Source organism: Pituophis catenifer, unplaced genomic scaffold (assembly GCF_029215685.1).
Source record: "Pituophis catenifer annectens isolate HBS135680 unplaced genomic scaffold, rPitCat1.0.hap2 SCAF_2, whole genome shotgun sequence".
Lineage (NCBI taxonomy): Eukaryota > Metazoa > Chordata > Lepidosauria > Squamata > Colubridae > Pituophis > Pituophis catenifer.
The window spans coordinates 160172830-160194737 of record NW_027256882.1 but is presented as its reverse complement, the minus strand read 5'-3'; the positions used below and the strand labels follow the sequence as shown (position 1 = coordinate 160194737).

General features: G+C 41.3%; 1 protein-coding gene across 1 annotated transcript in view; it reads right to left on the bottom strand.

Moving 5' to 3' along the window:
- Positions 1-2806: 2806 nt before the first annotated feature.
- The window catches only part of CTDSP2 (CTD small phosphatase 2), a 53323-nt gene continuing 34221 nt past the window's right edge, over positions 2807-21908 (bottom strand). Inside the window, exons 2-8 of the mRNA XM_070937906.1 lie at positions 18981-19129; positions 17528-17566; positions 14543-14644; positions 12897-12953; positions 10719-10811; positions 9841-10026; positions 2807-6255 (exon numbers count right to left, since the gene is read on the bottom strand). Coding sequence (XP_070794007.1) covers positions 6130-6255; positions 9841-10026; positions 10719-10811; positions 12897-12953; positions 14543-14644; positions 17528-17566; positions 18981-19129 — 752 coding nt within the window. The 3' untranslated portion in view covers positions 2807-6129. The remainder of the gene's footprint in view (positions 6256-9840; positions 10027-10718; positions 10812-12896; positions 12954-14542; positions 14645-17527; positions 17567-18980; positions 19130-21908) is intronic.

Below are 21908 nucleotides of genomic sequence, written 5' to 3'. Positions count from 1 at the left end.
TGCTAGTGCCTGGAGTCTTCTTCTCCTTCTCCTTCTCCTTCTCCTTCTCCTTCTCCTTCTCCTTCTCCTTCTCCTTCCTCCTCCTCCTCCCGTGTCTCGATCAAACTTTAAACTGCCAGAATGAAGCCACCTTCTTGATGTACTTTTGGCCAAAAATAAGTCACCATCGGCACATGTTTCAGGTAGTAGCTGATATACCAGTAGATGGGCCAGGCTCTGTGTCTCTCCACATTAACATAATGTGTTGTTATCTGCTAAGAGCCTCCACTTGAGCATATTACACTTAGGCACTCCAACTCTCAACCCATTCAGGGCCCTCCAAGTAGTATAAGGGAGGTCAGATCCTTCAGCCGTATCCTCCTTTAATGTTATTCCTTGCTCTATGGTCTCCTTCCTCCATCTTTTAATTCAATTTTGTTCTTGTGTACCCTCAAGAATGTTTGTTCTTGCCATAAAGCTGTTCCTAGAACTGAGTCAGCGGGTTAGGAGCATACAGTATGTCAGTTCAGAGGATGTCAAGAACCATTCTCTTGCTTAGTTCTCTCAGCATCTGTTGCTACTTCTCTCCTGGTCTTTGGTGGGGCAATGCCAGCAAAAGGATATATTTTATCAATTGGTGTAGGTTTGAGACAACCTGTCACTAAGCATACTGCTTCATTGATGGTGACATCAACTTATTTCATGTGTGCAGATCATGTGCCCCACACTGGAGTGGCATACTCTGCTGCAGAGATGCTGAAGGCCAAAGCTGATGTGCCCAATGTAGGTGGTTGAGCATCCCATGTGTAGTTTATCAATTGGAGGTTGATTGGGGAGAAACCAACTGCAGACCAGTCCTACCATGAGTGAGGGGCTGTGACTGTCAGGACTGTCCAGGCACAAGGATTTTCTATCTTCTCCTTGATGGGGTTATACCTCCCTGGTCAGGAATGGCATGCAATATGGGGGCTCTCCCATACTCACAGCTTCTGCTTGAAGAGCAGGTAGCTGCTGTGGCCAGGAAGGTGTTTGCACAACTCCATCTAGTGTATCAGTTGCATCCTTTCCTGGATCACTTTACTCACAGTGTCATCTCATGGCTCAACTATTGCAACATGCTCTACGTGAGGCTGCCTTTGAAGACCACTCCGAAGCTTCAACTGAGCCACAATACAATGCTACAAGCAGTGATAATATTGCCTCAGCCTGTTGATGTGACATCTTTCTGCTCTGTGAACTAGACTGGTTGCCTGTATTTCCAGGTGTAACTCAAGGTGCTGGTTATTATCTACAAAGCCCTATGTGGCAGAGCGTGGTTATTTGAAAAACCACAGTCTTCTTTGGTTTCTGCTTGCATATGACCCAGTAAGGTGGCTCATTCCAAGACTGATTTGCCCTTTAGAATAGGGCTCCCACCCAAGACCCATATGACCTCCTTCCCAATAACTTTGAAAACCTTGAAAACCTGGTTATTTACTCAGGACTTTGGATGGAATTCTAGTTTGTAATGTTTTATATTGGTTATTTGGACTGCTACATTACACTTATTTTGCAATTATTTTTATACACGAGATAATTTTTCATATTTTGTTGGTGTTAATGTTGCTCCTACAATCAGGCAGCATTCAAACTGAATGGATGAATAAACCAGGTGCTGGTGTTTTCCTCACTCCCTGCACCTAGCTTATTTAAGGTATTAAGAGAAGCTGGGTACCCTTAGCCTGTGAGCCAAATGCAGTTCTCCAGGCCTCTTAGCTACCACTTCCAGACTCTTACAAGGTGTATTTTCCCCCCTCAGCTCTTCAAACTGGTTAATGTATTGCTTGCCCCATCCAGCTCTGCCTCATAACTGAAAAACTGAAGTGAATTCAATCATATGAAATTCTCCCCCCAATTCTTTCTGATGGGAACACCCCCCCCCCAATCTCTTCTCCCAGAGTCTGGTTCTACTCTACTCTGCAATGAGGGTACCAAGAAACTTCAACTAAATAATTTTGATTACGAGAGGGAAAAAGTCTCTTTCTGAACCAGCTACATCTAGAACCACTGCAATGGAAAATAGCCTCTTTCCCAACACACTCAGGATCTCTTTTGGCAGAAGTTAAGGATATAAAACATAGAAACGACTGAGAGCAAATTCTCAAATGTTTATTTCTGGGTCTTTGCAGGGTGATGCTTATTTGTTTGGCTCCAGTTCAAACCAGGTAGAGTCCATCAATGTTTACATGGTTCATAAAGGTTGTCTGAGGATTCCCCACAACTTCAAAGGATGAATAGTTATGGGAGCAAGTCTTCCAAACCCCAACACACAATTGAAAAGCCAGGAGGCATATCTCAAACGTTCCTACCATACTCTCCCTCCCCAATCCAGGTGCTGGCCTATTGGTTGGGCAAGCTGGGACTGTCAGCTGTATCTGAAGAATGCTAGGTTGGAAAATGGAAAACAAGCCCTACGTCCAGTATCATCTGGCTGCAATGCAGAAATATACCTATGCTTTATTTATAAATCAACAATTATTAGATGATTTTGAAACCAAGTTTAACATAATTATACTTGGCTTTCAGTTAGGATGGCAGCTGTATTATGCAAATTGATTCTTTGGAGGAAAAAAAAAATCGAAAGCAATTTTTGCATCGGGTTTTTTAAACATACATCGTTGCCTGATGCTGCAGTCACTCCAAGAACCAGCCTTTTTGTGCAGCTTTGTGCATTTCTCCACCGAATACCGTAAAGGATATTTAGTGTTCCAGACTTACTTGCGCAGCTACAAAACCTTAGTTTTTTTCCCCCTCAGAGAGCTACCCACTCAAACGCTTAATGAAAAGACACAGTTTGATCTCTTTTTATTTCTTTAATTGCAGTTAATACAAAGATTCCAAAAATAGAAAGAGTTCATAATGGCAACAAGTGCCAGCTTCAAGTTTTGGGATTTTTTTTCAATTAAAACATTAAAAAAAAAACAAAAAAAACAAAAAACAAAAAACCCAGCAAGTGAGGACATGTGATAAATTTGTACAGTTTAATGAGGAGAAGGGAGAAGAGAAGGGAAAGCTGGAGGCTTCTTTTCTTCAAAAGCCAACAGCCTCCATTTCTTGTATGAAATGGGAGCACCAAACAAGACTGGATGTAAAAAAGGTACCATAAACAAGCGTGGGTAGATTTATGTGTGTATGTGTCTTTAGTGTAGTCAGTACATGGGGCAGCCATTAAAGGCATGGCCCTGGTAAAGTGCTGGGGCCGCCTCTAGGCTGGAGTTCTACCCTCATTAACCATAGTTCAATCAAGGCACAATCCCAACATGGTAGTTTGGACCCAGGAATCCTTATGGCTCTAAAACATGATTTACAATCAAGAGTGGGAATGGGCGTTTATGGGCAACATGGCAGGCGCTGCTACTTACTGAAGTCCTACGATCACTGTTTTTCCCTCCACGCAGGATTGTCCGAAGGGATTTATCACCACGTCCACATGATTTTCAGCAACCAGTTTCTTTCCCACAACTTGATAAAACCAAATACACCCCCCCCCCAAAAAAAAATCTGCCTCTTTTCAGATCAGACTCATTTCATACAGATCCCTCCACGCCAGGACTGCGATGTTGCCCACTCAATTTAGAGAGGAGAATATATGGGTTGCTTTCTTCTCATCGTAATCCCACCCTCTTTAAGGCTTAAAAAAAGTGATTTCTGCAGCAAATGTAGATAGAGCATATTGGACTACAATCCCCAGCATCCCTCACATATGACCATACTGGCTAAGGTTACTGGGAACTGGTTTTTTTCTTTTCTTTTTTCCCTTCAGGGGGCAGCATCTAACCTCGGTCCAACAAAGGACTAGAAACCTGTTTCATCTTGAAGAAAAGGCTGGGGTAGCTGCTGGCATGAGAGGGAGGAAGGAAGAGAGAGGCAATTGGTCTTCGGCTGACACAAAGCAAGAACAACGCTGTGAGAATAGGAAGGGAAAACAAAAAGGGTTTGTTCTTTCCAACATTCATTAACTTTGCAAAGTTTAACGGCTCCTCCTGGCTTGTGTGCGTAAGCAGCTGCTGGCTGAACTGCAAGGGAGGGAAAGAACTTCCTCATTGGTGTCTGAAATTGGAAACCTATCCCCCGTCCTGCCCTCCCCCAAACACAGGAATCCAGACCTTCAGCAAAGGAGACCAAACAGGACCAGAAAAACGAAGCCAGGAAAAATGGGGGGGACCGGGAGGGGGGGGGACACGGGACAACAGGGCCTATGCCGCTCAAGAATTGACTGAAGTTTGACTAAGTGTGCACACACAGTCTCAGGGCTCCACTGAAAACTGATCAGCACACTTAAAACAGGGATGAAAATATCAAGTAGCGTGTTGGTCAGGCTAACAGCTGGCTGGTTGACAAACAGCAGCGGTCAATGCTTTGGTCCTGAGGTGATGAGATGACCTGTAACTTGCCCGCCACCCCTTAAACAATAAGGCAGCACCATTTTTATTTTTTAAAAAAGAGCCCCATGGACTCTACCCTCCTCACCCCTCTTTGCTACCAGCCCTACAATGGCTAAACACAGATTAGATTCTCTTGCAATATATTGCTGATGGTGGGGGGGAGGAAGAAAGAAAAAAGCAAGCCGGCACTGTTAATCCATTTGGTTTCCCTTGCTCCCAGTGGCACTTGAGAAGCACATGTTCACAGTATGTCAGGCACAGTTCGAAAGGAAAGAGGACCTTAACCCTAGGAAGAACAAAACCAATGTCCACCGGCGACTCCCTGCGATATAAATATTAACAAACTCTCCAACTACTTTTGGTTGCTTGGAGCTGAAACCAGTTTGGGGGGGGGGAGCGGGGAAGAGCGGGAATTGGAGAGGCCACACCAAAAGAGGCACAGTTGCTTGCTGCCAAGCAGCTGCAGCACAGAGGCAGCGAGGCAGTTGTTAAGGCAAATGACATACGAAGCAGGCTTGTGCGTACATGGAAAGTCTCCTAGCTTCTAACAGATTCATTCCCCAACTCGTTGTCACCATCCAAGGGGGACTAAGGGCTGTCATGTTATAACGATGGAACCTAGAGCAACCTGAGTGGGAAGTTATGCCTTCAGCATCATCAAGCAAGATAAAAACCATCAGGGGACGACCATCAGAATCCTTCCATCTTCCACACTGAAAGACAATGGAAGAACTGGGTCGAGGGTAGGCACCCTACTGTCCTGGCAGCTTCCTAACTGGGTGCCCTTTTTAAGGCAATGAAGTCACTTCCTTCACCCACCCACCCCAAAGGAACTGATCAAAGCTGGAGTGCAGGGACGCTTCGTCTTTGAGCAAATAAGGAGTGTGGCATTGGTGGGGCTGGCTAGCTTTGTCCTCACTAATGCTATGTGTTACTAGTGTTGTGGGGGTTGCTGCAAAGTATTTTCTAAGTCCAGGGGTCTCACCTTTCATCAGAGGCAAAACACAACTGCAAGACAGAATGTTAAAAACAAACACACACACACACACACACACACACACGTGAGGAAGGGTTTCTCAAAGCCAGCAGGGCGATGAGGCCCGGAACCAGAGGTTGCGAAGCAAAGGTAGCTTCACAAAACAGGCAAAGAAAGCAACAACTTCAAAACAACCCAGAAAGATCTTATATGAGAAGATCAGGCAAGAACAGAAATATCTTGAGAGTGTAGAGGCGGCCATCCTGACTCCCAGCCAAGAGATGAGAAGTCTCCACATATTTTCGCCTGGGGGCTGTGTAAGAAGCACTGCCAAGAATATGTAAAAGCAAGTGAGGAGGATGTACCTTTTAAAGAATCCATCCAAAACATTTGGCATTGCCTTGGGGACGGGAGGGGAGGGAGGGAGGGAGGAAGGATCGATCCCCTAAAGGTTGGGGTGCAGTGCATAGATACTAGCACTATTGGGAATGGGGTGGGGTTATTTTGGATGTCCCTGCTCTTGGTGGAAAGGCTAGAAGCTCTAGCATCCAGCCATACCCTGGTTGGAAACTGCTCTGGCATTGCGCAGAAGGCAGCCAGGCAGGTTATTGCCTCCAAAGTGCTTGTATCTGCCTTGTGGCAGGGTGATGGGGAGCAATTGCACTGTTCCCTTTCCCTCCTGGCCAATACTGAAGGCACAGAGTGAAAAAAAAAAGTAGTTTCCCCAGCGGCCACAGCACTAGGAAAATGTTAGGGTGCCCTTAGTTGGCCGAGGCTGGTGTAGACATCTTCCGCTCCACTCAACTCCTCAAACACAGGAATCAGGTTCAGCAGCTCAGTGTCTGTCATATCATCAAACCAAGACTGGACCGGCACCTACAGGGCAGTCAGAGAGATAAAGAGAAGTCAATCAGAAGCAAGCAGGCAGGGAACAAGGTACTGTATTTTGAAAAAGTAAAACAACCCTGGCAAAACTAGGATCGGAGGAGTGGCATTAAAATGTTAACAGCAATTATTTAACTCTTGGCTGCAACCCCTTTGGCCTCTGCTGGATCAGGCCAAGGCTAGTTTCTCACAGTGATCAACAGATGCTCTGGGGAGCCTAGTAAGATGGAGATATAAACCTCCCTGCTCTTTTCCTCCTGTCATGGGCATTTGGGAGCATATTGTTCCCAAGTTTTTGGGAGGCCATGTAGAGATTTTTAAGGCCCATTGTCTTTTGAGAGACCTGTCTTTCAGGAATTTAGTCAAGCCTTTTAAAGGCTGTCCAAGTTAGTGCTTATTAGCATATATTGTGTTAATGAATTCCTACTACTTCATTTACGGATTGTGTGAATAAGTGAGGTTTTTTTTTTTTTCCTGTTTTAATTCTCCTTCGAATCCAGCTCAGCTGGATGGCCTAGTGCTTTGAGAAAGGAAGGGGGAAAAAAATCCCTGTCTAGTTAGAACTGTGGCGATGGGAGTTTTCCTACACTGGAGAGTGGAATCTGTGAACTGCTTAAAGTTGGTTAAATATTTCAAATATTAAACAGAGTGGCATGTTACTGGGATGAGGCCACTTTAAAGGCAAGAAGCTAGACAGGGGCTGTAGGAATGCCAGTCAACAAGAGAGAATTAGCTGAATTCTTTCTGATTATAATCTTGGTGTGTAGGACAGCATTCAGTAAACTGGGAAAGATGGAAGGGGAGGAGCTGAGAGAGAATTTCTCAGCTATCTTTTTTTTTTGAATTTTTTTTTTTTAATTTTTTAAAAACATAAACATAAAATACATCTTTTAAGAACGGAGCACTGATCCGGTCATGAATAGGTACAATCGCTTACCCCTCTTTATCAAGCTCTTTCCCACATCTCTACCATTACATCTTTTAAAGTAAAAGCCAAAACAGAATTTTTTTCCACCGTTGTAATCTTAATCTAAACATTTACTTTTCTATTATATCACCACAAATCTTAATTTCCAAATAACACAACTCAGTATTTAATTACAATCATTACCCTAAATTCTATCTATATACCCATATCCTAGGACCCATTACCTTAAGTCTTTAAATCCTAATCTCTTTTAACTTACCCCGTTTATCACACATTACACTCTTCATTTTACAGAGTCATTTCATTATTAATCTTATCATCTTCATTTTACTATTCATATCAACAGTCACCTTTATTTTTAATACTAATCCCAACATAATCATTTTATTATTACTATCAATTCCAGTTTAAATCATATTTATTTTAATTATCTGTCTCTTGATCATCTTCTTTTGGCTGTTTTCCAGCATATTCATTTATTATTTGGCTGTTTCCCAGCATTGTCGTCTATTGTTTTGGCTGATTACCAGCATATTCATGTTGTTTGGCTGTTTCCCAGCATATTCATCTTTATTTTACTATCACACCCAAAATAAACATCTCTATATATTATTTTGACTGTTTCCCAGCATATTCATATTATTTTGGCTGTTTCCCAGCATAATCATCTATGTTTTGGCTGTTTCCCAGCATATTCATATTATTTTAGCTGTTTCCCAGCATATTCGTCTTTTACTATCACACCCAAAAAAAAAATCTCCATCTATTATTTTGGCTGTTTCCCAGCATATTCATCTGTTATTTGACTGTTTCCAGCATATTCATTAAGCATATTCTTAATTTTACTGTTTATCTCTGTGTAATCCCTTTTTATTTTACCTTCCATCTATACAATAGTTATTCATATTTAATCATGTTATCATTCTCAATTTTTTCTGCAGTTTAACATTGAGACTTAATTCTTACATCAAACAATATAAATCAATAAAATTTCTTGGATTCTTCTCATATTCATATTCATTCTTAATCATCTATAAGAGTCTCCTTTTTAACAATATTATCCATCTTCACTTTATTTTTCTATTTTAATCACATTGTTTTATTTTCCATCCTTATCCATCTATGAACACCTCCTTTTTATAATTAATATTCATCTAAACATTACATTTTCATTTTTAATCAGACTATTTTTATATTCTTTTTTCCCAACCGAATATATTTTATTTCTACATTTCCTTGTCTATCAACATATATTCCCTTTCGAATTCAAAATTCCCAAAATTAATTCTCCATGTGTCATTTTAAATTCTTTTTGTTACATCTATTCCCTGCAAAGTACATCAACTTTCCTTCTTTTGTTCCTGCGCCATTTGACTTCTTTTGTTCCTGCGCCAATAAGTAACAGTTATGAAAGTTCCATTATATTTTCTCTTTCTTTCCACTGAAGAAGCCATCTGTAGACAAAGAAGAAACCTCCTCCACCAAAATCCCACGGCTATTATTTGTAATTTCAGAGTGTTCCAAAACAAACAGCAAGTTGCAGTGTTTCTTTTTAAAACAGAAGGTGTATCTCTGCAATCCACACTTTCCCTTAGTCACGCCAATATCCATTTTGTTGCAATTATGTAACAGTCCAATTTAACTCTCTTCTTCTTTTAAGTTTTAAAAATGAATCCATACCTTTTTCTTTTTTCCTTTTTCAAAGTCCAATTCTAATTTGAGAATTTTTCCCAATCTTTTCAGCATGTCTCAATGTTGAATTGTTCCAATTGGATCTATACCAGAGTAAATTTCCTAGCGGGTCTTTTCCTCCTGAAGTTACTTTCCAAAATCTTCTATGCCCCTCAAATCCACAGCCGCTATTTTAAGGCTAGAGGTCTTACAAGTAACCATCGTTGCTCTAGAGTTATTTCAAGCCTAGGTTGGTGTCACTCACCCGGCTTCAAAGAGCTTCTTTTCCTCTTTCCTCTTGCCCGTCTCTTAGTTCGGTTTGTCCCAGCTTCGTGGCAGCCGCCATGGCTGCCGCCCCCCACCGCCGACTCACAGAGTTCCCTCCGACCTCTGAGGAATTTGCCTGTTCCTCTTGGTCGTCTGAGGCGCCTCTCTTCCTACCCCGTCCCTGCAGAACGGTTCTGGTCCGAAGACCCATCAGCGGCGGTTCGGCAGCCGGGTTTTTAGCGGGACTCCTTAGAGCCTGCTATTTTCCCGGCTGTCTCGCCGCGATGTCAAACCGGAATCCGGATTTCTCAGCTATCTCTACATGAAGACGAGAAAGTCTTGCAATGATAAGGTGAAAAAGAAGATCAGCATCTGCCTCCACACTGTTCCTATAAATCTCTGGCTAGGGATCTGAGAAGACACACGCCCCCCCTTTCTGTCACTGAAGAGGGAATGCCACTCCCAAAGCAAACCAACCGTCATTTATGTTCAGCTCAAGAAAGCAAATGTCACAGTACACATCAAGAGTTTAGAAGCAAGGGAACAACAACTCTTGAAGGTGCTATTGGTTTTTTAAAAAGTTCTTCCCCAAAACCAGATTAAAATGGTTTTTTTTAGCCAAGTGATCTATCAAAATCAGAACTACAAATTAATCCACAATTCCACTCCTTAGCCATCATGTATGGAAAGTTAGAGAGTAAAAAGCCCACCGCGTTCTCTGGATGGAAGATGTAGGAAGCTGGAGAATTGTCCAGGATCAGGGTTTTGCGCAGATCACGGCCCAGCCGGCTGAGATCCTTCACGTAGCATCCCTGATGGAACACGCACGACTCCCGGAAAAGGCGGGCCCGGAAGACTCCACACTTGTCCAGAAGGTCAGTCACTGGGTCAGCATACTAGCCAGGAGAGAGAAAGAGATGAGGGGAGTGCTTTGTGAGTAGAAACAAAACAATGACAATGAAAGGACCCAGCAGTCAAGATAATCTGAATACTATGCCTCTGTGACCAGGTCCCATAAAAGCAGAATTTGTTACTTGGCATTGATTCTTTTAAGTGAAGTTTTGTGGAATTGGCTATTCTTTCTTTTTCTTTCTTTCTTTCTTCTTCTTTTTCTTCTTTCTTTCCTTTCTCTCTCCATGTGTATGTGCCTGTGTGTGTATATACAAAATTCTCTCTCTCTCTCTCCCTCTTCTCTCTCTCTCTCTCTCTCTCTCTCTCATCTATCTATCTATCTATCATCTATCTATCTATCTATCTATCTATCTATCTATCTATCTATCTATCTAATCTAATCTAATCTATCATCTCCCATTTTTATAAATCACTCAAGATGGTGAACGTAGCTAATATTCTTTTTCCTCCTATTTTCCCCACCTATGTAAGATGAGGTAGGCTGGGCTGAGAGAATATATATATATATATGAACCTTCTGTGGTCAGTTATTAATAAGAATTTAAATTCCCTGCAAATCTATAATTACATCGTACCAATTTCACAAAATTTAAGTGACAAATTCTTCTCATTATAGCACCAGGGAACTTTGAAAGCATAGCTACAAGTCCGGCAAAGCTATCTGGAACTCACTCACCTTAGCTAAGCTGGCAGTGAAGAGCACACATTCAAACAGCTCCCCCATTCGCCTCAGGAATTCATCTACAAATGGCCGCTTCAGCACATACACCTAGAGATTAACAGAAAGGTGAGGAGATGGTACATAAAGTACTTTCTTATATCTGCAGTGTGCTTTAGAACTGGAATAGTTAAAGGTCAGGCTTAATTCCTGTGTTGCCAAAATATGCAAAGCATGGCAAATATTTTAAGGGTGAAGTGGAAGGTGGAAAAGAGTTGGCAGAATTGCTTCTCCAACCCATAACCCTTTTTTGTATAATTTTTATTGAACATTTTCTTAAAAGAAGATACAAACTAATATAAGTGAGAAAAACAAAAGAAGAAATTAAAGAAAATGCTAAAAATGCAAGAAAGGAAATAAAAGTAAAAGAAAAATAGAGAAAGAAATAATACAAAGAAATAATGTCCAGTCTTCTTTACAGCAGTTATAAGTCCAATTATAAATTTACCTCTTACTTTTAAGGTTACCACATAGCTCTTTTCTTTCTACAATCTCTTCTGTCTAATCAACAAATCCATAAATCATAAGCTTGTTTTTTTCTCTTTCAGGCAAAAAGTCTATAAAGGGGTTTCCAGACCGCAATAAATGCAGATATTGTCTTTTTTCTGGTCAGACATCCAATCCATAACTCTCGTGTCATAATCTATCCCACCACACACTCTTCCCTTCATTACCCAGCCTTCTTTTATCCCTCAGGGTCTGACACATAGGGGCAAGTCACATAGGAAATATAACAGCATTTCCAGACTCTATTCATATTATTATTTGGCAAGCATCCAGTTACAGAGATCTGTGTTTGCTCAATAAAATGAATGAAGGATAGGGGGAAAACTTTAGCAGGACTGGAAATCTAACTTTGCAAACATAATAAGTGATCTCAGCCTAAGTTTCTGGAACGGCTGCATAAATCCCCCCCCCCCCCAAATTCTGGGAATTGCATTCCCAATGCGTCTTAAAAATACCAATGTTTTGGAAGGTTGCCTTAGACATCCAGTGTCTGATCATCTCAGAGGTGAGAAACTCCTGGAGGAAAGGCAGAATATAAAACTAACAAATAAAATAGGAAGGGAAGGGAAGAAGGGCAAATTTTTATGATGGAACTTCATACTGGTACCTCCTCAGTGTCACCAATGAAAGCCAGATGATAAACTGGTTGAGGTATCAGCCTTGGACAAGGAGACCTCAGTTCAAGTCTCTGCTCAGCTGTTACACTCAACAGAAGACACCATATTTTAATCTAAGGCACCTCACAGGATTTTTCTATACAGATAAAAAAGGCGGGAAGGACCAACTACGCTATCCTATATTCCTTGGAAGAGGAAATATATAATTTGAACAGGAACTATGCATCATATAATTATATTTACTCTTGGAACAAAGCAAATATGCTATCACAGATCTCAAGAAAGGTACATTCGAATTACTGCTTTATAATCTGCTGTATATTCTCTATAAAGGACATTCCCCAAAAGAAGCAAGGGGACAAGTTGCTGGACGATGTTGAGTAAAGGTACCTTTACTTATTTTAAAGAGGGTGGTTCTTTGCTGTACTTTTTATTAAGAAGCTGCGCCCACTGGCTGGTTCGTGAAATCTGCAGAATCTTTTAAGTTACATTTCCAGCCTTTGCTACAGCCCACCATTTTAAAATCTGCCAAGTCCATTGTAAGAACACTTTCTCTTGTTGATAGGTAAGGAGTAGCTACATTATCAGAAACCAACTGCAGGATTATATAGCTACTATTTCAGACATTTTAGGGAGCAGAGAACCAAAACAAATGTAGATTAAGTCTCAATAGTCCTTGGTGGTCTCTGCCATTCTTCACCTGGTGACTTTTCCTCTCTGGAAGCTCCTGCTGGTGCATCATCCAATCAGGGAGGTCACTATGATGGAACATCAACCCTATGTTGCAAGAAGCCGCCTCCTGAAACAAGTAATCAAGAATAGGCCGTGTTGCCTGGTAACAGCCTATCCTGGATTACTTGAACCAGGCTGAGGCCTTCACCGCAGACCTTCCTCCTCTTCTCTTTTGCAGGTGGTCTTGGCTAAGAGAAAAGTCTTAAACGCACACTTGGTACCAGAAGCAAAATATCGCCAAACCCATCCAACTTCCAACTGTGAAGAGCAAGAGGCTTACCTCATGAGTTGTTCCCTCTATCTCAACCGGCACAATGAAGTCAGCGTTGTTGATTGGCTGAGAATTTTGTTAAAAGGAACATGTTAATTTGGCAAACAAATCTTGCGCTATTCTCCCCCCACCCCCACCCCGGCAGGACCCTCTTCCCAAATTTTCTGTCTAAAGACAGCTCCTGACTTCTTTCCAGGATTTTTAAATGACATTATTTAATAGGCTCTGCTTCCATTTCCATTGCAAGATTCTGCATTTTGTCTCGTTTTTAAAAAAAAAAACTACCTTAAATGCCTGAAGCACTATATATCAAAAACCTAAATTCCTGATGGATCAGGCATGTTTTAGTCATGCTAATTCTAACTTCTGACAGATTCTTCCCATTTGTTGATGGGAGTCGCCAACACAAATTTGTTATTATATAATTCAGTGTTCCTAAACCTCAGTGAATTTAAGACGCACAGACTTCAACTTACAGAATTTCACAGCCAGCATGATGGCTGGGGGAATTCTGGGTGTTGCAAGTCAACACATCTTAAATTACTGAGATTAAGAAATACTGACCTAGAATAAGCAACACAGTGCCTCCACTAAGAAGCTCTGAATTCATAAATTGTAAATTGAGGCTACTACTTGGGGCTTAGAGGAGATGTAGTTGTAGTGATGGAATAAATTTTGATCTTCTTTGGTAAGATCATCACTCTTTCCAAGGGCAGAACATATATGAAGAGATGTGCTGAACAACTACTCCTTTTAGTATGATATAGGTCATGGGTGTCAAATTTGATTTCATTGAGGGCTGTATGAAGATTGTGTTTGACCTCGGTGGGCCAGGGGAGGGGCGTGGCCAGGGGGCATGGCCAGATGATGTCACTCATCAAGGCGCTGTTTTCAGCCGCAATAGCCTCCTGCAGCCCTCTGCCAGCGAAAACGGAGGCCTCCCATGTTCTATTTTCGCTGACAGAGGGTTGCAGGAGGCAGTTGCAGCTGAAAATGGAGCCCGGGAGGGCCGCGACTCCATTTTCACTGTCAGAGGCACCGTGGGCCGGTCCTTCGTTGTTGCTCAGGGACCATTTGAAGTTACAAAGATCTACCTTGGGGCTACTTATAAACAGGATTCAAAGCTCCAATGGTCAGCCTCCCCTCCCCCGATATGGTCACATGGTCAAACTTTGGGTGCTCGGTAACACAACTAAATTCACAGTTGTTTGTAGCATCCTGAGATCACATGACCACATTTTACTACCATTTTGCAGAAAATCAGCATTTCCAGGTTTTGGGCAAAATTGTGCCCACAGAAATCCATTATTTTGCTTAACAATGCAATGTTCACTTAACAACGGATTTACTTAACGGCTGTTGCAAAAAAGGTCATAGAATCGGACCATGGGCCAATCACGCGACCAACCCATTTTGCAACCATTACTACTCATGACCATGATGAGCAGACTCCATTAGAATCATATATTCAAAGACTACCTGCATATCGGCCAATATATGTGAAAGGCATCAAACAGCAGGAGGAAATTTAAATCAGATGTTCCCTCTAAAGCAGACCTTCATTCCCCTGATCTAGTATGCCCTCCGGGTCTTCTTGTTCTTGTTTATCCATTATGCAACAATACTGAAACTAGGGAGCTACTCAAGGGTTTCACCTTGAAGGAACTGTGCACTAAGGTCTCATCCAGGTCAATCACCACACATATTCGGCCCTGGTCTTGTTGAGTCACCTCAGGGAGAAGGCATGTTCCAGGAATCTAGAAAAAGAAAAGTGAGCTTAGCTTCCGCTGGCTGCAAGAACCACATTTTGTGATATGCGTTGTATCCTGTTTTAATTCTACAAGTTTAATTTTGGAACTTTTATCTTACAGCTGTGCAAAGCTGCAGGAACATAGCAACTGTCAGCCACTCTTTCAATCCAACATCAAGCTGCAATTGCTTGGAACAGATGCAGCTGCTTTAAGGAACTGCTTGAAAATGTTACCCGAGCCCTGTCTCATGCATCATAGCCCATTTCCCTTTCAATCTAAATTCCTGCCCTGCTCTGCTTTATATGCCATGCATTCCCAAATGCTTCTGGGCATCTTACCAAAAGAAATGACGCTGTTGTGAGGCACATTTAACAAGCTTCATGCAGTTATATTAAAAAGTACCATATTTTGTCATTTGGAAAGTTCTTGTTTCAGCAACTAATCCACCCTGGGAGGAGGTTTCGAAGTATTTCTAGCAGGACTACCAGATTCTGTAACAGCTTTGTTCCCTATGCCATCCGTCTGGGAAACTTGCAAGATTTGTTTTCCTCACCATGTACGTGTATACATCCGAACTAGACTGTGTTGTTTCTCTGTGTCATATAATATATGTGGGTATATGCATAATTTTTTATTTATTTATTCTGTCATGGTTATGTAGTGTATATTGGAGGTGGTGATCCTTTGAGAACTGTATGCAATGAAATTTCATTTTAATGTATGCCGATTAGTGTACATTCGAAGTGACAATAAAGTTATTCTAAGTCTAAGTCTGTCTGCAGAGAAAAAAAGCATGGCCAAAAAAACAACAACCCCTAGGCCAGTGGTTCTCAACCTGTGGGTCGGGACCCCTTTGGGGGTCGAACGACCCTTTCACAGGGGTCGCCTAAGACCATTGGAAAACACATATTTTCAATGGTTTTAGAAATAATTTTATGGTTGGGGGTCACTACAACATGAGGAACTGTATTAAAGGGTCGCGGCATTAGGAAGGTTGAGAACCACTGCCCTAGGCCTAATATTTAAAATGTGCATATCACCTCAGGTTTTAGACCTCTAGAGATCCTTAACCTCCACAATAAAAATACAAGTATCCTTGACTTATGACCATTCCATTAGCCCCGTTTGAAATGATGATGGTGTTGACAAAAGTGATTTACGACTGGCCCTTGCACTAATAACTGCTGCCCTGTCCTTGGTCCCATGATCAAAATTTAAGCGCTTGGCAAGGGCCTTGAATTTTTGATGGCTGCAGCATCCCAGGGTCATGTGATCATCATTTGAGACCTTTGCAGCTGATTTCTCAGAAACAAAATCAATATTGCAAGTCGTAGTCATGGAATATCTCATTTAATGACCAAATTTCTTAACAACAAATTTTCTGGTCTTAAATCAAGGATTACCTGTATCTCAAAAGTGCTTTTCTTCCCATTAACTAACAGATCTATTTTTAATCTACAGTTATTTTTAACGCAGGAGTACAATTCATACAGATGCTTTTTAAAATGTAGAATAATTCCAGTGTTACACACTGTAGGCTGTAGCCTGTATATTTCTATTGTCTCCCTCTCCATCCAATAATCACCTCATGCCCACATTAAAGCCTCAATGACTTTATTTTTAGACTAAGGATGTACCATTGTCCAGTTAAGTTTCGATTCTTTTTTTCTAAAACTTTCTAAAAGCAAAGTAATTTCCATTATGTATTCTTTCAGACAAGTACATTTCAGAATTTGGTCAAAGCCAGTTATGAATAGGTGAATATGCCTTGAATTTGCATACTGTGTTGACATATTAAAATTTTCTACAGCAAACATTAGATCCCTTTTCAAAGTAGTTACTGTCATTTTCAGGCAAACAGGGAACAACTTTTCTCTTTATTACCCCCATCATTCTTCATCATAGCATTTTTTAAGCTCCAGGGGAAACTGTCTCTATTTATTTGACAGACAGCTACATTTTCTAGGAGCAATTTACTTGTTGATCCATGTTGCTGGCATGTGGGAGGACACCTCTACAAAACAGAGAAAAGGAGTGCATATGCACACCAAAGAAGGAGCAGCAGTTTGCATTCAAGAATACGTTCTGCAAAACTCCAAATTGTTGAGTTGGGAAAACACTGCCACGAGATATCCCCCCCGATGTCTCAGTGACTTCATTGACACAAAACTATTGATAAACCCATGTCTGAATTTTATCATTTCTGGCTACAGAATTGGCTTGAGAATATTAACTTTCTACTAAGGATAAACTCTTGCTGTAGTCCAAGCTGTACTCTGAATGACAAAATTCCTGCATCCCAAATGGGAAAATGGTCGTCAGTCCTGTGAATGCTCACAGCAACTGACAGAGGAGAGTTTCACTAACACATTTGCTGTTGGTGTGAATTACACCATGCCACATTCCTGCTTGCAAAAATTTGCTCTCAACAGCAAGACAAGCAGAACCCCCCCCCCCCCATTTCACAGGAGATGAACAGAAATTTGCTTAGTCAGAATAGGATCGTTTTTCTTTGTTCACATATACAAATGTGTGAGCCCGCGGACACACAGAGAGGCAAGGTTGTTACCACCAAGCTAGAGCTGAGTATCTACTGCATTATTTTCCTTCCTTGCTGCCACACACATTATTTGAATTAACACATCAAAACTGAAGTTAATTGCAACTAAGTCTCACTGAAAATACTGGTAATATTAAACCAGCAGACACATTGAACTGTTACTCAATCCATAGTAAGCAGGACCCCAAATGCCACTGTTTGCTGCCCCTTACTGGGGATTTTCTCTCAATGAGGAACTCCTTACGCCTGCCATTTATTTCCAGAGGACAAATGAAGACTTGGCTCAAGAGCAGATACTGATCTCTCTTGCCTTTAGAACAAACACATACCTGATAAAACTGGTATTGAAGACACTGCAACAGATCAGACTAAAAGGGGGGAAAAAAAGAGGAGAGCAAAGATGTAGGTTTATGAGAAAGATGAGACTGTGATACTATTCTTCGGGGATTTCAGCAAAGCCTCTGTCAAGGAACAGCGTTGCAAAGGCTGGCTTCACACATTACTATACATATTTCTCACACAGAACAGCCATGGCACATGAAGAAAAGGGTAGCCGAGGGACTCTGAAAAATTACAAGCGCTACATGCTTGAAAAGCTTAGAGGATGTTTTAGATTAACACATGAAGGGGACTTTAAGTCTGTTAATGCAGCCCCAATTTCTTTGATCGTGCTGCAGATATTTGGGGCAACAGACGGAAATCAAGCAGTGCTCTTACTTATTTACTTACAGGCGTCTTTCAAAAATAAAGAAATCACAAGCAAAATAAGTGCATTGCATCTCTGTTAGGTTTATATCTAATTGAGTCAACTGCAGGCCAAAATAAAAAAAGAAGGGAAGAGCAGATGACACATGATTTTAAGAGCTCCTGTCCATAAAAAGGTTCCCCATCCTTGCTATGCATAATCAAAGTTTTTTTTTCCTTTTAATAGTGGAAATTAATGTCCTCTTTTTAAAGAGGATATTCATCCACATCTCAGAGACAAGGCAACTAAACCGTGTAGTTTTAAAGAAAGGATAGATATATACACCATCAGCTATAATATTTAAGGTCTTTTTCTGTCTGCTTACACAACTATAGAAAATAGAATGAAGTCCATTTCTGGATAAAACTGGTTTGCTTTTCATTGTTCTACTCTCCCGTGATTAGCTGTGGCTTCCCAACCCATGGAGAAGCAGAGAAATCTTCATATGGGCAATTTATTTCCTCGTTCTATATTATAGCACTCTCCATAGATACCAGTTACAGATACCACAGCCTTCCACAACTGGGCATTTCCTAGATGTGTTGAGACTGCAGCTTCCAACATCTCCAGTTGCAAATTCTGGGAATGTCAGCCCTTACACAGTGACAAACGGTTGGGTTAGGAAAAGCTGCCCTGATTTCCAAAACAATTCTAAAAGCAATTGCTTTCAGTACAACCAGATATTTTCCTGCTGCAGGCAATTTTATAAAAGAACAAAAGAGCCACTGGTGGGTTTTTTTTTTTGGAGCACAGGATCAAGGGTTTGTTTGCGTAATTAAAAAAAAAAAAAGGAGTGATACACAGGCGGGAGAAAATTAAAAGCAAGAAAGGACATTCAGAGACAGCAAGGTGAGTATTTGATGCCTGGGGAAGCAGGTAGAGGTTATATCCTAAGGACACCCATTTAACATCGGGAATGCCAGAATCCAGAAAGAAAAAGGAAGTAGAAAAAGTAGCTCCCAAGCCCACTAGCTGCGTTTGCAAACCCTCTGGGTAGATGGGTGGATTCAGCTGTCATCACACCAGCATTTCCTCACCTTGGCAATGGTGTTTGTCTCTTCCTTATGCAGCCCATGATTGTTGCCAAAGGCCGTCTGCCCCACATTCTGTGCACGAAGGCAACAGAAAAGAGCCTTGAAGATGCTCCGGCCACGAGGCTTCTTCGGAGAGGATTTGGACACCAACACTACAAACAGAAGAATAGTTACAATAAGAACTTGTTGCAGGTCTGCAGCTCAGGAGAACATTTCATTACACACACACACACACACACACACACACACACACACACTCAGGTAAGCATTTTTGGCAGGGATGATGACTAGTCAGAAATAATCAACTTTTTTTTTTTTTAAAGAATCCTTTTCCACATTGTCAATTGTACTCTACATAGAGCGGGACAACAACAAGGATCCATCAATACATCTCATCTCTTCTTTGCTTTAATGCTGTCAATAAGTCAATCTTTAGCTTTGGGGAAAGGGCTTCATTTTGTCAGAGCTTATGAAAATAATGAAGAGGCTGAATCTTGCCTCCATTTCTCACAATGTCCAGGAGAAACCAGCAGGTGGCACTATAGATCCACAAATATTGACCAATCCATGCATGCTCTTCCATCGTTGACGCTTATGGGAAGACTGGGAAAACTTATGAAGTAGGTTACTGGTAAGTCCTTGCCTTACAATTGGTCGTTTAGTGACCATTTAAAGTTACAATGGACTTCCCCAGAGCTACTTACAACCCGGTTCCAAAGTTCAGGGTTTAATTTCTGATTTCCAGCAAAAAAAAAAAAAAAAGAACCATTGGGTTCACTTAACAACTGATGTAAAAAGGGTTGTAAAATCAGCCATGGTGACGTGGAGAGTCACTTAACGAACACAATTTATGACTATAATTCTGGGTTCAATTATGGCTGTAAGTCAAGGACTGCTTGCAGACGAATACAGTTGGATGGAAAAAGGATTACTAAAGATAGGGGCTGAAAAGCATGAGGTTCCCCAAGCAAGGAAATGGGACAATTTCACGGGCAGCCAATGAGAAGCAGGGAAACTCAGGAGCCATCAGACCAGTGGTGGGTTGCCCCCGGTTCGCACCAGTTCTATAGAACCAGTAGTAAAACTGGCAGGAGGCTCCGCCCACTGACCCTGACATCATCAAAATGCTTTTGCGCATGTGCAGAAGCTTCTGCACGTGCGAAGCGAGCACGCACGGCTCTGTTGCGAACCGGTAGTAAAAGTAAGTAGAACCCACCCCTGCATCAGACCAATTAGATACTTCAGTGCAGGACTGTAGGTTGCACTCTACAAGCTATGTTTGCTTTCATGAGTCCATCCAGTAGGACTGGATATGAAAGCTAAGGCATGATTATCCTGAAGTGCCCCCGTCCCCCAATCATATTTTGTTACAGTGCATTAGTCATATAAACTCATTCTTCGTACTGGATTTATCCAAGAAAGTGACAATCATTGCTGGACTTTTGAGCAAGATCCTGGAATGATTCATCCCAATGAATAGGAAAAAGCAGATCGTTTCTGAACAGTGTTACGTTTAGCAAGTGTTTGTTCTTACATGCACTCTCTCACGTTTTGTTTTTACCCAAATAGCTAGGAAAAAATCCATCTAAACATACAGTCTTGAGTGCATCTTCTCATAGCGTATGGTTTTCTAAATGTATGTATATATTCTAGAAGTAAGCACAATACTGTAGCAGCAGAATTAGTTTTATACTTGATTTGCAAACTTCAGAGAGGTCTGGCACAATAGCCTGGAAGATGCAACTCGGCTCATCTTCCATTGGAATTCAAAAACTTAACCCCGTTTATCTGCATTCCACTACAGTAGATAAAAAGTCTTCTGCAAGACCTCCCTTGCAACGAAAAAGAGTTGAGCCAGGTTTTCTGAATGTAACAGTGCCGCAATTTCAAAAAAACTGCACTGTGAACCATCAAATCCAAACTGTAAGTCTGACTTGTGCGGGAATGTAACCTCCATCTGTACGAAAGCAACAGAGAATGAAGTGGTCCAAAATTCGGTAGCCCCAAAACCTTTTAAAATGATCGGGCCAGTTTTAACTATTCCTCCACATTATTAAAGTCCCACAAACTTCCATTTAAAGGCAAATATTTTTTTCATACTCTTCAATCGTAATACATGTAAAACTCAAAATGCTCCGTATGATACAACACAGAAAGTAGTAACGTACTGCTTTCTGTTTCTTTGCCATCAATAAACGGGATCTCTTTAAAACAATGAAATCTCAAGTCTTAAAACTTCTGCAAAAGCAGAGATATGTAGACATGCTCTCACTCTGCAAACTACGGAAGGATCTCTTAGAGGCCGAGTAATCAAAGTCCTATTTGTATGTGAGACAAACTGGAAGAAAGAGAAGCAGAACATCTAAGACATATTCCAATGTTAAAAGTCAACAAACCTTGTTCTTAGGTGAAGGAGGTAAGAAATTATCAGAAAAAAACATCCCCTCTATGTCCAAAATTTACATCTCCAAATCTACAAAGGAACTGTTTTTTTTAATGGATGGATGACCTTGGTTCTCAAGGTCACTGTATAATATCCAGAAATAAACTTATAGGTACACCCTTAGACCTCAAACTGGCCATCCAAAGTCAGACACATGTCCCTCTGGCTCTGACCTTGGTTAATGGAAAACTTTTCATTTGCTCTGTTAGGAATCCCAAAGAGCCTTTCACTTGAGTAAGAGGGGAGGGGAAAAGCCCGAGATACAGATCTGGGCACCAAGGGCTTGGTTGAAAAGTTCAAGGAATGATTAGAATGATAACTGATGGTCAGCAGATACTTTGTGATCCATTATGGGCTAGTTTTTGACAGACTAAAGTTTATCGCAGGAATGGACAATCTGATATCCTCCAAATATTTTGAGGGAGCTTTATTAACTTGATGGCCCAGAGGGCTGGGTGCTGTTATCCAAGATATGAATCTATGTAGGT